The 17,553-nt window shown below is 39.3% G+C and overlaps 1 protein-coding gene across 2 annotated transcripts in view; it reads left to right on the top strand.

The window, feature by feature from the left end:
- The window catches only part of WDPCP (WD repeat containing planar cell polarity effector), a 148,089-nt gene that overhangs the window by 101,817 nt on the left and 28,719 nt on the right, over positions 1–17,553 (top strand). For both annotated transcript variants that reach the window (XM_036379544.1, XM_036379545.1), the window contains 2 exons: positions 774–837; positions 6,855–6,957. In XM_036379544.1, coding sequence (XP_036235437.1) covers positions 774–837; positions 6,855–6,957 — 167 coding nt within the window. The remainder of the gene's footprint in view (positions 1–773; positions 838–6,854; positions 6,958–17,553) is intronic.

The following is a 17,553-nucleotide window of genomic DNA, read 5'->3' on the forward strand; positions in this document are numbered from 1 at the left end:
CCACACATAGAAGGAGCTGTTGTTCAGCAAGGTCTCAGCCTGCCAAAGGAATGGTCCTCAAAGGTGAAGTTCCACCTTTGCTCCCTTCCTGCTCTACTGCATCTCTGGGTGATGCTCAGGTGGTGCCTTCTAGAGCATATCTAGAGGTAATTTTGCTCTTTTGCCCCTTATTTTGCTTCATTGATGCAATCTTTTTCACTGTAGGATCTCAGAAAACTCTCAGGAGTCTGTGCTAATGCTGGGCTAAGGTAGTTATGAGACAAAACAGTATCACCCCCTACTTCTTTTAGTCCCTGAGGATTCATGACTCAATTGGATTAGCATCTTCAGAGAGCTGTATCAAGGGGTCTGAAAGGACAAAACTCAGTGTAAACTTCTACAGGGACCTCTGAAGTAATTTGAAATTTGGGATTAGTATTTTCTGTAGAGGATTTTGAGGTTCCTACCAGCATTGCTGGGGATACTGTTTATCTGTGTTGTGGTTGCTATCTTTGTAAAGGATGGATTTGTTAGGATCTTCAGCTCCCTTCTGATTCAACCAATCTGATGGGGCTCAACGCAGAACCACTTGATGAAGGTTTTAAGCAATTAAGAAGGTTTAGGGTAGTCACTGTCCTACCTCACAGTTCTGCAATCTGAGTATGAGCCTATCAGGTTTCCCCAATAAAGCTTTGGCATCACTTTTGGTAAGCATTGAAGAACTTTGTCCATGAGCAAAATTTGATGCAGCTTAAGTTAACCTCAGCAAGCAATGTGTTTCCTTTTTCTTTCAGGTATCAGAGGTTTGAAAAAGCATTTCTGCTTGCTGTTGACATCGGTGCTCGGGACCTGTTCATGGTGAGTTGTTTCTGGAGACAGAGGCTGTGGGAGGATATTATTTGTCAGCTTTTGCACACATTAAAACAGTTCAGGTCGTTTGCAGCCTTGGACACATACTGAAGACTGAACTGTTCTACCTTTGCCATCCTGAAGCTCATCAGCAGGAATTTAGTATCTTCAGAGTCACTGACATTTTCCCCAGTGGGGCCTACAGGCTATTCTTAATTTTCCAGGAATTATTGTACATGTTTTTAAACTTTCCCTTTCTTCATCTGACCTGATGTGGGTGAATGTCATCTTTCACTCTAATAAGCTTATACATTTCTAATTTGTTCCTTTAAGTCCAACTGCTGAGTCCTGGACACAAGAGCTGTCCATGTCCTGGGGATCCTGAATGCTCTTAGTTTGTCTCTTGGGGTTTTGTGAAAAGTGACAAATTATGAACGCTTCTGCTGGTACTTTTAAAACAACAAAGCTCAGCAGCATCAACACAAGGGTTTTAACATTTCATGCACACTCTGCCTCCTCCTATTTAATTAGCTACAAAAGTAAAATTAACCAGCTCTTAAAAGGTCCTCTGTGTGAGCACTGCAGGAGGTTCTTGTTTTATAAGATCTTGCACCACAATGTCACAGTGAGGTCAGATGGACAAAGCCAGTCGTGCTCTCCTAGTCTCTCAGCATGTTGCTGCTCCACAGCTGATTTCATTGTTTTCAAAGAAACAATAGGAAAGGGCTTGTTGAAAAAAAGGCTCTTTGAACGATTCGTTTGCTTGACTCTTTTGCATAATGAAGACATTCTGTTGTTTAAATTAAGCTTTGACACTAGATGTTAATATCATTTATCCCATTAAGTCACTTGCCCTGCTAGTTTGATCTTGATATTTAAATTGTATGTTAAATTACACAATTAAATCCTGCTTTTAGGGGTTATGAAAATTCCCTTCTAATTATATAAAAAGTTGTGTGAACCTTTTGATGTTTTTTTCACAGCTCTAATCATCTGGCTTGTTCCATCTAATTAGAAAGATGTGAATACTGTGATAAACTTTCCTAAGTATGCATCAAAAGAATGTGATGGAAATGTCAGACTTTTAGGAAATTCATTACATGTTCTATGTTTACTCCTCTCGATTTTCTGTCTTTTTAGATCATCTCTTTCCTTTTCTCTCTTTATTGAATGTAACCTCTTCAATACAAATTTTATACCTAATCATGCTAAGCACTGCTGCAGCCACATATAAGATTCAGACTGTAGTATGTCTGGAGCAGATTAAAGCTTTTTGTCAAGGGCTCTCCCAGTGTACAGATAATAAATACTCCCTAATTTTAGCCATTCTGACAGAATAAATATCCCCAGCATTTGCATCAAAGGCCCTCTCTCATATGACTGAGAGCATTTTCTATGTGATCTGTTTCTCTTTCCTTCCCTCTGCTGATGGCAGGATTGAGGGAGCACCTCTGTGCCAGGGTGGGAAACACCAGTGTTGGGTGTTGAGATGGGTGCACAGCTGCTAGCAAGAGGGAGGGACTGTCAGTACCTGGCTCCATAGGTGATAGATAACATGTTCTACTGTCACCAAAATGTCTCTCCAACTTTCTTCAAGAGGAGTTTCACTGTTCACAAAGCAATTAACTCCATCCTTTCCTACTCTTTCCCTTTTCTCTCTCAACACCTACTCTTCATTTCCCATCCTACCAATGCCCTTAAACATAAATGTATATTTCTGAAAAGTTCCTCCTGGCTTATGTCATTGTGAGATCAAAACCAGTTCTTTAATGTCCTTGTTCTGCTTGCATTACCTTTGAAATTCCTCATAGTTGCCCCTAAATTATGCTACAAGCAGCACACATCTCTGCCTCCTCTGGGGAAATGTCCTTTTGCAATTCATCATCTAAGTCAGTCACTAATGAACAAACTTTACAATGAGCTAACAGTGGTACTGCTGCAAGTCCACAAAGTACAGGACTCAAGAAGTTTAAACATTCATAGGTCATTAAGAGTATTTATTTGTGCATGGTAATTTCTAGGGAATTTTGCTTCATTGTGCTTAATACCATGTGAAAATTAGATAACCTGTTCCCTGAAACCTTACAGTCCTTTTAGGTATTTGTATAACAATGCTACTGCTAAGTTAGGGTTGGGCATCCCTCACTTCTGCTTAATACTGAATGATTCCTATATATTGTTTATGTAGGGCAAAATGCAATTACTAGTATACAATTTGATTTTGCATATATTTAAAGCAGTTTTATCCATTTTTAAAACCTCAGATAGCTCTCGGAGTCACATCACCTTATTCCAAATTAATTTAATGGGATTTCAAGAAGAAATAGTAGTCTAAATAAAGTTACCTGATGACATAAGCAAAATGAGAAAGATCTGTTAATTAAAGGAGAGTAAAGAAGGAACAAAAACGGAAAGGAGAAATAGATACAACAGAGGTTGAGGAGGATGCAAACATTGAGTACCCATCACCTGAGACTCCTAAGAAAATGTCCTATATCTTAGAGAATTTACATCAATTTCACCAAACAGGGCTCTACAGCATTCCTATTATTTGTTTTGAGACTGCAAAGAAGTTTGAGAGAATGCTATCTGAGGGCTAATTTCTTTCAAAGAAATGAAAAAGAAAAAACAAAAAAGGCTTACAACTATAGCTATAGTGTCACTAGATGAGGCCGTAGCAAGACACATACACTGCTGTGTCTCTCCTTGAGCTTTACTCTTGTGTCACATCCAAGTCCATCAATTAATATAATCTCCTACAAAGTTAAAAAAAACCCAAAAACTGAAAAGGACATAATATTAAGAACAACAGCTCCATGTATTGGACAGTGACTGATCCAATCTGTGACAGAAAAGATCAAGCAGTGGAAAGGTTGTTAGCTTGAAATGCTTTTGTAGTGCAGTCCAGCTCTCAGCTGCTGAAAATTCAAAAGGCCATCCCATGTACCAAAGGTAGCAGAAAATGCAAGGAAAAGACACTTTAATAAAACTGTCAGATCTTGGGTGATACACTGATGAGGAAAGTGCATGCTTCGAAGAAATGTTGGAGTGTTGCCCAGAAATATCCTATAGACAATGAACATCATGTTTCAAATTACTTCTGCTCACCAGTGGCCAGCTCTGTAAGTCACAAAGGTGAGGGGGAAAGGGAAGTAGTCCAAAAAGTAACCAAACTGTTAAATGATAAAATAGAGCCCTTTCAACAAGCTCCTGATAAGCAGGTGGAATTTGTTTTTATTGTCACCATTGTGTTTGAGAGAGATGTGATCTTTGGACTTAAAAATTCTTAGGTAATTGTGTGAAAAAATCCTTCATGAATATTCAGATAATTTAATTCCTTTTTCTCCTGTCATTCTTTAAAGCAGCCTGTAATCTGGTGCTTCTTTTTTTTGTTGTTGTTTTTCAGTTTTCTGGTTTAATCTACTCAGAGACTTATAAATTCTTAGAAAAATCTACTTATGCTGGTTTACTTGAATGAGAAACACCTAAATTAGATCTGAAATGAAAATGGTCTAATTAGGATGTTTCATATCTGTAATCTTTTCTTTCTAAAGCTGGTTTAGAGATGAGGCAAAGGCTACTGTTTTATTGTTCTTCATGACCAGCAACCTGAGGAACCACAAAGCAAGCCACTTACCAACCTACTGCAAACCTTTATTTCTTACAAGGCCCCTGTTAGTTAATGATGGATGTCTAACACCTTTACATTTTTTTACTCAAACCAGAAAATGGGCAAAACCAAGACCTGAAATAACAGCTGCTTTGATACACAGAGTGCACAAGCTCTTCACTGACAAAACATCATTTTCTGCAGTTGTTTCCACTCCATCCTCAAGCTTACTATTTGAAATTGCACAGAGGTATACAATACTTCTCATAGTTTCAGCTACAAAAAGACAATCCTTAAATATTGTCAGAATGTATTTTAAGTAAGTCTGCCTGTACATCCAAATTTCTGTAAGTTCAGACTTGTCCAAGAGCCCCTGGGTCTTCTATTGTTATCTAAATAAGGTGACAGTATCTGCTGTTTAATCTTCATAGAAATCATACCTTGCTGCTCAGGCCTTTTTCTCCTGACAACCAAGTTAGACCTACAAAGAGAGGAAATACAGAGTTCACCACAAGTTCATAACCCATTACTCTGCTCCAAGACATTTGCACATTTTTTTAGTCACACCTGTGTTTGTGATGAGAAGACACTGCTGTCTCCTGCAGACTCTGCAGGTCCTGCAAGTCAGTTCCAGGCTTTCCTGCATAATCATCTCAGTTTCTCTAAGATTTTCAGTTTTGTTTTAAAGTTATTGTTCTTGTTGTTAAATGAGGGGTTACTGAAAGCAGCATGTCCTTCTCCTAACACTATTACTCTCACTTTTTTCATCTAAACGTGTCTTTCTACAGTAAAGTCACTTTTCCTGTAAGAGTTTCTGTCATATTGATGCAGGTGGCAGTAAACTCACATCCCAAAGAATGGTTTCACCCAAGATCTTCTACATTAGGGAAAACATAGTTGCTTTTATGGCATGCAGAGGTCAATATTTCCAGCAAACACTCCTTTCTCCTTTTAATTCCGGCAAGCAGATGGCTTGCAGAACAAAGGAATAACTTAAATCTTTGGATGTCAAATGGCATCTTCAGCAAAGTAGTGGGGGAAAAAACTTTGCCAACAGTTCTTGGATTTTTCTCACTTTCTGTGTCACAGTTCATGCACAAAGCAGCATGTGTCTGTGATGCCAGATGAGAAGGGGATTAATTGTCTCTTGATCAATGGTCAAGAATAAACTTTTACTTTTTGAGGACCAAAACCAAGGGCAGTGAGAGTGTAGTTTGTCTGCAGGAATATATTCTCCCACAAAGAGCGCTGTATGTAGTACAAGTGGTTTTCACCTCAAATATTAATATGCAATGAAAAGCCTTGACTTTTGATAAGGGCATCCAGTAATGGGACTAGGAGGAATGGCTTTAAACTGGCAGAGGGCAGGTATAGGTTGGATATTTGGAAGGAATTCTTTCCTATGAGGGTGGTGAGGCCCTGGAACAGAAGTCACCCAGAGAAGCTGTGGCTGCCCCATCCATGGAAGTGCTTAAGGCCAGGTTGAATGGGGCTGGGAGCAACCTGGCCTAGTGGAAGGGCAGGTTGTCCCTGCTCAGGGCAGGGAGCTGGAACGAGTTGATCTCTAAGGTCCCTTCCAACCCAAGCCTTTCTATAATTCTGTGTAATGATAACACTCCTGCTGCAGCCCTCTGTTTTTGACTCTAGATAAAAGACTAGATCCAGAGTATTAGCAACTATTCATGCTAGACAACATTTTTGGAAAGCCCCTTGTTGTTCAGGAGTGACTCAGGAATCATGCCAACCCTGTGGATGTTAAAACCACTGAGCAGCCACTGTTGTTCTTATTACCTCCACTATCAGCACAGGGAGGACCATCACCCACTTACTCCCAGAACAGTGAGGGTAACAACCTTCAACAGTGAGTGTATGACAACATCATTCCAACAAAAATTTGTCCTTAAAAGATGGAAACCTTCAAATCATAAAATCATTAAGGTTGGAAAAGGCCTCAAAGGTCATTGAGTCCAACTGTTAACCCATTACTAATAGGCCCACCACTAGCCCATGCCTCTAAGCACCACATCTGCATTTAGCATGCTCCAAATAGAGGCTGTCAGCCAGGAGAGTTCCAATCCTTCAGATCTGGTTTACACAGAGCCACCTCCTATCAACATTCTTTTGATTCAACAGAAGTTATGTTAAAAGTCCACAGATTGGTTTCTTTCATACACTGAGTCAATAGCTTTGCTTTTATCAGTGCCTGATTGGTCAGTGTTTTATTCATTGCTGTATTCAACAGCACAAGTAAGGAAATATATTTGCGTTGGAGGGAATTAAAATGTAATGGTAGGTTCATCAGTTCCATCTGTGTTTGTGATCTAAATAATAAAAGAACCTCTTTCTTTCAAAATCCCTTTTGTTGCTCCTTTGAGATTCATTTTAGATTAATCTTTTTTCTTCTTTATTTCCAAAGGATATCCATTACGTTGCTCTAGATAAGGGTGAATTGGCACTAGCTGAAGTGGCAAAGAGAAAGGCTAATGACATTGATGCAGAATCGATAACTACTGGAATTGGTAAGAATTAATGGTGTCTAAAAAGCCCTTTTGTTTTAATCAATACTTGTCCTGTAGAACATGTTGTTATATTTGTAGAGGGGTTATTGTTTTGATTGCATTGTTTTCTTTGAAAGTGAGACCAGATTTTCATTTGTGACTAAAGAACAGTATTTTTATTCCTAACTAAAGAAGGAGGGTTAGAAAAATCACACAGCTTTGCCTTTCAGTACCCGTGTGAGGATAGCTATGAAGCAAAAAGATTTATGCTGTGGCTATATAGAAAAGTTCAGGCTATACAAACTGAACTGAGTGCAAAAGGTAAAGGACTGAATCTGAAAATCTTTGTTGATATCAACATTTAAGGCCAGGTATGGCAATTTGACTCACCTCTAAATATTTGCTGGTGTGCACTGGAGCCACATCCAGCATTGATACTTTGGCAGCACTCGAATGGAACATTTACTGATGTGAGCACAGCTTCACATCCTGGCTTTAAAGCAGCAGCTTTGCATGCAGTGGGATTCTTGCCATTCCATAAGGAATAGCAATGCTAAAGTTGCAGTGTGAGATAACAGCTGAAACACAGATGACTTTTCATGCAGAGGAGCTCACAATTCATTCACTTTCTCCTTGTGTTTCTTCTGAATTGACATGAAGAGATGTATGCAAGCACATGAGACCATTCTGATTTCATGCCTTATAGCATGAACCAAGAAGGTGTCTCTGTCTAGGGACCTGACCTTCACTGGAAGCAAAGGGAAGAAGACCCACAAAGCCTAAAAATGTTTGTATAAAATTTGCACAGTTCTGTTTTTGCTTATTCTACTTCATCATTAGACGAAAGCACTGAGCTTTTGTGCTTATCCCATGCCAAGAAGTAGAATAGGATTAAAGCTCAGAAGGTTTTTTTGTGATTCAGTTACAAAACCTTTGAGATCATGGGATCTTGAGTAACATGGGATTCCTTTAGAACTGTACATCACCCTGTTTACCCAGAGCATACAAGGGAATGCCACTTCAGTACCTAGAAATGCAGAGAGTTCATATATGCATTTATGTGCCTGTTTCTGTAGATTGTATAAATCCACTACTTTCAAGGCTATTGCAATACAGTAGCACCTCCTTCCCTCTCTAGCAGGGTAGGAATCAAGTGGTGCCTCTCCTGAACTCTTCAGAGTCTTTTGTTTTCATGCTCAAGTCACTTAAAGCTATTTTTCCACCATAACTGGGCTTTTGGGCAAGCCCTTTCACCACTAGAGTTCAAACTAGAGTTTGAAAAAAACCTGACCTGTTTAGGTCATCCCTTAATCGACACTTTAAAGTGTACAGTTATCTCTTCTTCTCTTCTCTTCTCTTCTCTTCTCTTCTCTTCTCTTCTCTTCTCTTCTCTTCTCTTCTCTTCTCTTCTCTTCTCTTCTCTTCTCTTCTCTTCTCTTCTCTTCCTTCTTAGGTTCTTATTTGATACACAAAGTATAACTGAGATACCCAGGACTTGCATCTGGTCATTATCTATTCTTTGACACTTAATCCAGAAAATTTAAATCTGTATTTAAATTTTCTATCTATGTATCTCTAATCTGTATCTTCATTTAATTCCTTGCAAACTACCATGATTAGTAGATTTCTGAAGTTGGGCTATTTATGAATTTAGTGAGAGCCTTTTGTAGCATTGTAGATGCACATGCAGGCAGAGGGGTAGGGAAAAGAACAGAGGTGATCACAGATGCCTTCCTTGCCTATCAAATGCCATACACATGTAACTACAATTCAGCAGTAAATGTGCAGGCACAAAGTCTTCACCTCCTCCAGACCAGTCCTACAGTTACGTCTGCAATGCCCCATTAGCATAAATTATTAAAGTCATTTTATATGATAAAGACTTTTGCTGAATAAATAACTATCAGGATGATTTAAAGTACTTTTCAATGCCCCCAGGGACAAACTGTCACTGAGATTCATTCTCTAAAACAGTAATGAATTTGCATCCAATTCATTTTGTATGAAAATAAACAGGAATCTCCCATGAGTTTGTTTCACTGCAGATTCAATCTCACCTTAAACATGTGAAATCTCAGCCACAGGTTTTGTTTTGTTATACTTTAATGCAATGTCCCTTCTAATGATGTTTTTATTTCATAAACTGTTGGCAAAAAAGTTGACATGAGGTATGAACTTCGTGGACCCAATGAAAACAAATGATGAGTGCTTTATATGTAAATTGCTGTATCTTTCTAATACTTTGAGGGGGAGAAAAAACCCGTGCCAGAGCCAGAAGTTTTAAAATGCAGTTTCAAACAAGTCTGTGTCCTTGACCTCTTCTCAAACCCAGACCTCTTCAGCTGGTCCCTGCTCTATGGAGCTGGCAGCCACTCAGTTCACCAATGGTCACACTTCTCCCCAAACTTCTTGAACACCCACTTCAGGCTTTTACAAAGAGACAGTAACCTAAGCAGCAAGGTGCAACCAGTGCTATTGAGCTTATACTGCACACATCTACAGCTTATTTCTTATATAGATATAGATATAGATATATAAAGTGAACCATTGTCATATGTCAATATCTGATGAAATTTCCTGAGCTAGCCCATCCCCAAACCTCAGCTCAGCACTGCTTGAAAATAAGATGAGTCATTGCTTCTGGCTGATTCCCAAGCCTTTGAGAGTGCTCCATCTTGCCCCAGATATATTTAATTTGTCAAGATATTTCTGTGTACAGGGCTCACTTCAAGCATAATGTATTTCAAACTCAGAGTTCCAGGAAAAGTTTCAAGCTCCTACAAATAATGCAGTATGACAATATAATTAAAATTTATAGATGTTATCCAGAGTTCTATAAGCGTGGATTCCTCACATATGTTATACCAATATTTGTGTCAAGATAAAATTAAAAATAGGCTGATTATTTTAAGGTTTTCTGAATTTTGGCTCTTCTCAGTTCATCATCACGTGATTGCAGTTTGCTGGACACTCTTTTGAAGAGGCCACCTTCAAAGCTGAGGAGCTAAGGAGGTCTGTGGGCATCTGGTAAAAACATCTGTAGACCTGCAGAGCACAGTAGTTTGGTGAGAATATTGCTGAGCAAAATGAAGTGTTAGGTGAACTATGATTTTGGCAGAATCATATCTTTTGTTCATCTGATTAAAATCTTCTGAGGATCAGTATTCTCATAAGATTTTATGTTTGACAGCCTGTGAAAATGCATCTTGAGGGATGAGAAGATTGAAGTAATGGCACTGTACATCGCAGAAATGGCATTAGGTATCTTCTCTTTCCCCACCCTTATTTAGTCAGCAGACCATTGGCCATGGATCCTGTGGTTTCTTCTTCCAAAGATTTTATGTTGAACTATTTCTGTAGTAGATCCACAAGTTCCTTAATGAGGTCAGGGAGTTCTCATTTAGCCTTGCCTAAAATGTATGCTGTGCACCTCATTTCACTTGATTAAAAGAGAGAATAAATAATTTATTCAATATTGGCATATATGTAGGTTACTAATAAATTCTGTTTATGAGCGTAACCTGGAATGTACTCTCCTGGAACAGTATTTTCTGTGGTGGGAGAGTGAGTCCGTTTGGTGCTGTAAAGTGTGGGTTGCTAATGTAAAACCTGAGTTGCAAAGAACTGACATGGCAGAGCCTGTTAAGAAATGCCATAGCTAATAATGATCATGGACGTGAGGAGCTCAGCCTTTCAGACATCATTGCTCAATGAATATCCAACAAAGAGCATATGTAGGCAGTGTCAGAAAGTTTCCCAAGGCCAACTTCCAACAAATTACATTAGGGCCTAGCAAGGTGATTTTAACCTTCAAATCAACAGCTTTCACCCAAAAGGGATTCATGTTGTGACAAGACAGGTAACTGCTGCATAGTTGAAAGGCAAATTAGAAAACCTTGTATTTCTACTTAGAATTTCAGAATATTAGTAACTAATGTTTAGGCAACATTTCTAACAGAGGTATCTTAACAAAAACACTGTTGTTCAGATAATTGCATTGTTCTGAAATGCTAGATAGGACTGACTAAGATTTTGGTGGTTCACTAATGTCTCATGAAAGCGCTTGAGGTTTTTCCATTTAAAATAGAATTTTAAAATATTTCTGGAAGTATTCCATACTGTTTGCAAGATAGGGAATCTTATCAGTTCTCACAGAGACTGATGTCTAATTTCCCACAGTGTTTGTAAAATGACATTTAAAATGTAGGGACCCTAAATGTTTCACCTTACTGGCAAGGAGCATCTCCAGTTTGAACCCTAAGTGGAGAATTAATTAATTTTATCTTAGTTCTGTGGTAGTGTTTTATATTGAATGGCTTACATGTTCTTTGTGATAATTAATAATGACACATCCTACGGTGTTTTGTCTGAGGTACCAGTCTAGTCTTGCATTACAGTCTACTACCTCCAAATCACTTATCATTTACTCAGATCTTCCCCTCTTCCTGACAGTCCTGGGGAGCCTGCTTGCATTTCAAGACCATGTTTAGAATTGTCCCCGTGTGTTTGTATCTTCTCTGGCCTTGCATTAGCCTAGTTGGTAACATTTCCTTCTCCTCTGATCCATAATGACTCCTTTCATCTCTCAAGCACTATTCTTCCTCACCCTCACATACCCTCTCTGACACTGATGGTAAAGCCTTCTTCATTTCCTGCTCTTCCTTGGCACGTGCAGCTTTCTCTTGTCATCCATCAAGTTTCAAGTTAACTGAGAATCTTGGCCTTTATTTAATGACTTTCATTTTACTTCATGCTTCAAATATATTGTTCCAGACACAGGTGAGCTGTGATCTGGGAGGGCTCAGGGGACACCTATTCATACTACAGTTTTTTGGAGTCTGCCCCCTTCAGTGTAAGTGTTAGATCTCCTATTTATTTGTTTCTGTTTTCAGTTTAAGTCAATCAAAACCTCTGGAATCAAACTCTTTGCTTTTATTTTTCTAATAATGTAACTTTTTCCCTAGAGAGCCAGAAAAACATTTTTAATGAAAATGCTTTCTAAGTATGATTGGCAGCTCACCTATGGCAAGAAATTAGTTTCCACAAGCACCTTTTTAATTTTGTGCCACCCAAGATGAGTGTCTTTGAAGATCCATAGTAATTTGAAATTATTTAATTGTGCTCATATATACACTCTCTTGAACATATCAAGCCACACACAGCACTTGACACAGAGCCCACTAAGCACAGTGAAAGGATTTCTGCTTTCTTCAGTGGGCTTTGGAAGGGGGTTTTAGCAAGCAACAATCTCGTGGGTGGGCGTGGTATGACCAGGACTGCTGCCATCTGCAAAGACCTAGTTTGGAAGGACCAAGGTGTAGAGTGGCTTCAAGAGGAGGGAGCAGCAGCCACCGCTCATGGCATTGCATCCTATTTTTAGATTTCCAGCTGGTACTGAGGATTTTACTCTCTTGAGGGTTAGAGGCTCTTACTGCTCCCCTCCTTGTGTTCTTTTCAAGAAGTGGAGTCATTTGTTTTACTTGAAGTCTACAGTAATGCCAAACTATTTTTGGCTCCACCTCATCTCACCTCTCCTCTTGCTTGTGTCATGATGTCAGTTTTGATCTATACCTTCCCACTGCTAGACAGCTTTGCCTAAAGACATAATCCTCAGCCCCTAATAATTATGAGTACATCAAAGGCTAGTTGGTTTGCTTAGCTGCAGAGGTCTCCAAAAAGATCTGTGTATCTTCACTTGAAAGAGATTTATAGTTTTGTGTCAAGCTTTAGAATTACCATGGTCTTCCATTTTTTCCCCTTCTTTATAGTGACATATTCTTGCTTGCTACAGAAGTGATTTAAAAAACACAACTATATGCCCAAAATGAAGACACCTTCTCCTTCATATTTTAATTATTATTTTGTAATGTCTGCCAGCAGTAAAATTATGCCCTATTGATTATTAAAAACTCTTTTTTTAGAAGTCATAGATTAACTATTTTTTGCCAGTTTTAGGGACTTCCATTTTTTGTACCAAAAGACACATACTATGACTGGTTTATAAAAAGACAAACAAGGAAAAAAATTCCAGTATTTCCAAATTCTGAAAATTGAAAGGAGTTGTCTGTACCTGATATGGTTTTATTTTACTAACAAGTAGGAAATTGCAAGGCATGTGAGATCTCTCATCTCAGATCTCTTCAGTATAATTCCATCTTATCCCTGTAACCTCCAGCCAAGTTGATGCACATAGACAACAGTGAATGGATGACGCTAATTACCAAGTAAACAACATATTTTCCGTGGCAACAGATCAAGAAGAAAGTTTCAAAAGTGAAAGGAATTCACAGAGCTACACCTTGGGGGACGATGTAACACGGTAAAGAATAGTTTAGCATAAAAGATCTCAGAGGGATGCCCATGGCATGGCATTGAAGTGAAGAGAAGCAAGTCAGTACTCAAGCTGTTGACCTTGTAGCTAGGAATTTAAGTAGGAATTTGGCTTCTCATCACTGACTTCAGTCCATAGACTGTAGTAAATTTAAATAGAAAGCACACATAGTTAAAATAACTGTTGAAACAAACTATCAAAGAAATTGATGCATGGAAAGTATCTTTGCATGAAGACTGAATGAATACCTTTCTGGGAAATAGGTCTTAGCCAAATACAATTTATGCTTAGTCAAACACATGTTTTTCTGGCTTGGTGTAGGATAGCTGGATGAAATTTAATAGCCTCTAATTCACTGTAGGTCAAACTAGATGATTTACACTATATCATTATAGTATAATATTCATATGTTCTGGATTCCACTCTTGCCTACAGCTCTGTGAAAAAGCCCCTGGTAAATCTCCCATTAGCTTCAAAAAGCCCACATGTGGCCTAAAAGACTGCAGTTAAAAGCCACATAATATATATGTAATATATATTCACACATCTCATAGTATGCACGTGTGTGTGTACATAAGTGGGTGTTATATTTACACATACACAGCCAAAATCTGGCCAGTCATGAAAATAGCTCCGAATCTGAACACAAGCCAGAGGAATTATTACGTATTTGTATTTTGCTTCATGACATCACAGAAGCTGCTGCTGCTTTTTTGCTTTGTTTTGTTTCCTGAAAGAACAAAAAAGTAATCACAAGCAGGAGGTGCTTTCATAACTGCTGCAGCTGGCTGGGATCTGTGGATCTGTGTGCTCACGGTGTGTCAGGGGCATGTTTGTCTCACACACTCTGGAGCCATCCCTCAGCCTCTGTCTCTCCGACGGGGACCTTGCCGGTTGTGCTTCTTTCTGTGCACTATAGAGCGTTGGCAAACACATATTTGCATGGCAGTTGGTATGTGTTTTGTCCTGTTTGCTCTGTGTAATGTAACGTGATGTGACAGGCTGTAATTCATCACATCAGCTGTGTGACAGCAGAGCGATTGGAAAAGAGCTGCGATGGTGGCCTGATGCAAGGTGGCAATTTAATGTTGGGTTGGAGTCTCTCGGTGTTAAGGTTTTTTAGAGTCACCTACCAAAGAATTATCTCTGAGTATTCCCTGTTCAGGTGAGTTTTAGATGTAGTGATCAGGCAGAGCACAGTCAGCATCAGGAGGAAGCTGAAGGTCCCTGTGCTCAGAAGGAAAAACTCTTGTAAATATGAGAATCCTTGCACATGTGGTGTTAGATCAAGAACATTGAAGGACAATTTATTTATTTCCTCCTCCTTCACTGCACTCCCCAGGCACACCACAGGTCCTTATGTGGGAATACTGTGGAATTGCCGACGGCAAAAACGGAGGTTGAGGCTGTTTTCCTCCAAAGACTCCTACACAAGAGACTGCTTGACAGTTCAACCCTGAAAAATTCCAACCACAGGTGTCAGGGTGTTTGATAACCTGATGGAGGTTCTTGTTGAGTGCTTCCAGCCTAACAAAACCAAGTTCCCTGTTAAAATCCCATCTCAGGAGTGGGACGGTCTAATCAGGACATGGCTGGTGAGAGGCATAGGGAAGAGTTCAGCGGGGCCCAGGGGTGAGTTTTGCATCCACTGCTCTTCTCAGTCCTGCACTTTCTGGAGTGTCACACTTGGCCAGAAGATGAAATGAAGAGAGTTGTTTAAGAAAAACCATTGCTGAAAAAGTGATCTGCAGTGCCTAGCACAAGGCAGTAAGTACATGCAGAATTAATGACTTTTTTCTTTCCTAAACATACATTCTGTATTTAATTTCAGCTATTTGAAGTATTTTTCCCTAAATATCCTTCCTGTCAGTTAGTCTGCACTTACACTTCTTTTTCTTTAAATCTCAGTGCCATGAAACTTCTGCAGCTCCCCAGCTCATGCATGAATAATACCTGCCATTCAATAATATTTTTCACAGCATTCAAGACACTAAAAGTCCTGAATCATACTAGATTTCAAACTATAAATTCAGTCTTAAAAACAGATTGAGAGGCAGTTGGTTATCTCTGCAATGTTGATATTATGAAATGGCAAAATATTTTAATACGATGGAAAGATATCATTAATGATAGCTTATAAGCATGTATGGTGTTCACTTTAATTAGTCATTTACTGCAGTCACACTGCCATCATCTTTATGATAATCAAAGCTGCAACAGCCACTTGATTTCTGCCTCCTGCCTTCCCAGCCCAGGGACACCACAACCTCAGTAAAAAGTTGGGGTAGGGTTCTCACATAAATTAGATTCCATGGATTAACCACTTAATTGATAGTTTTAAAAATTTCCCTGTAAAGGAATGTGGAAGTCAATATTCTTTCCTGTAGTCTTGTGTTAAAAACCTAAGCATGACTTCTCTATTTTTTTTCAATATTTTAACATTGTTTCACAACAACTAGATCATATTTTTTGCTTAATGAAACCTGTGTTACCTCTGCTGGATTTAGTCCTTTCTCTTCATAATGTTTTTGCTGCTAAAATCCCCCCTGGAGACCTCCAAATACATCTAAAGTGCACCAGATGAAGAGCAAATTCTGGGGCCATCCCAGACACCTTGAAGAATATTCCCAGGATGTGTTTTTACATTATTTGGTAAGTGCTGGTGAACCGTCAAGAGCCTTACATAAGCTCACCCTCTGAAGGATTTGGAACCCAGTCCTAAACCCTGTTTCAAATTCAGTACTAAATTTCACCACACCTCTGCTTCAATAGTACAAACTCTTAACACACAGATGCAAGATGGTGGCTACAATTATTTGTTTTACTGCATAGGATGCACTGTGGCCAAAGAAAAGAGCTACAAAGTGCTTAACTTAGGCCCTTGCTTTTTGCCACCAAAGGGCAAAATGTTTGGTTCATGAAGGCAAATATGGAGCCTGTGTGGGCACCCTCTTCTGCAGTGAGATCATCCTGCTCACTGTGCTGCCATTGCCTCAGATATGTAAGGGGAGAGTTAGAATAAACAGAATTTTAACAGTAAAACATGCCAGAAACATTCCTCAACCAGTCATGAAGGAAGCACAGGTTTTAGTCAGTGCCTTATTTTCGTGTATTATTGTCAACTGTACTGCCCCAACCTATCCCCATGTGTGGGGGGAGTTTTGCTATCCACTCGTTGGGATAGAACCAAGACAGCTGGTAAAGAACTGGATGTAATTAGACCTGTACAACCATCACAAACCCTCTGGATTACTCTGGAGTCCTCATTTTAGCCTTGGATGGTTGTGCTTTCCTTTAGGGACTGTGTGACGTCTCTGTGGCAGGCTGCCCATCCTTTCAGCACCAACCCATGCCAGGGCTCCTCGCTGTCACCTCCCTCTGGCTGACCACACAGCCAGGTGAAGTCCATTTCCTAAGCTCGCTTGTTTTCTGTAATTTTTGCCACATGGGGTGAAAGCACACCCCTGGGGAATCAGCTGTAATCCTCTCGTTCGTGTTTGCCATTAGGTGTCAGTGTGACAACAACCATGGTACACAAAGGCTGCGCTGGGGTGTGCAGGGATACCACCCCCATCCTAAGCTTCTCATTGTCCACTGGGGGCAAACACAGTGTGAAACCGAGGGGAAGGAAAGGCTGGGGAGGAAAGCAATAAACATTTTATTTCCGGGTGCTTTTCCATCACCTAATTGAAATTATTTACTAACAGATAAGTCTGTTTGCATTTCATTCAGCGTGTCTCAGGTTCCTGGTGCTGCAGTTGTCAAAGAAGGGTAATATTTACAAAACCAGGAGAAGAGTTTCTGCACACACTGATCTCACCTTATTTTGGGGCAAAAGAAACAGTCAATATTATCAGTAATTTGCAGTCAGCAGGAGGTAAACTGCTTTGCCCAGTGCAAATGTTAAATTACTTGTGTGAGTTGAGGCCTGACAATATTGGTGCTGATAGATGAGTCCTTCACAAGTTGTTTAAAATACTGTATTAGAAATTACAACTTGAAGTCCACTCATTTCAAAGAGAAGAATAAAAAATTTTAAAACTAGTTTTAAAGGAGCTTTTTTGTCAGAAATAGTACCCTTTTTTTTGTCTTTCAGTGGTATGCATGATGAAGAAACAGTAAAATACACAATGTGTATTATTAAGAAGTTGAAATTGTTTTTAAACAAAGCTTTGGGCACTTCCCAAAATGTAGCAAACAGGTCTGGGTTGTATGGGAGTTTTAAAAGCTTTAAAATAAAAGTCAGGGTTTGTGAAAGGGGGGGAAAGGTATTTTTCAATGAAAAG

This window comes from Molothrus ater, chromosome 3 (assembly GCF_012460135.2).
Source record: "Molothrus ater isolate BHLD 08-10-18 breed brown headed cowbird chromosome 3, BPBGC_Mater_1.1, whole genome shotgun sequence".
NCBI classification, from domain to species: domain Eukaryota; kingdom Metazoa; phylum Chordata; class Aves; order Passeriformes; family Icteridae; genus Molothrus; species Molothrus ater.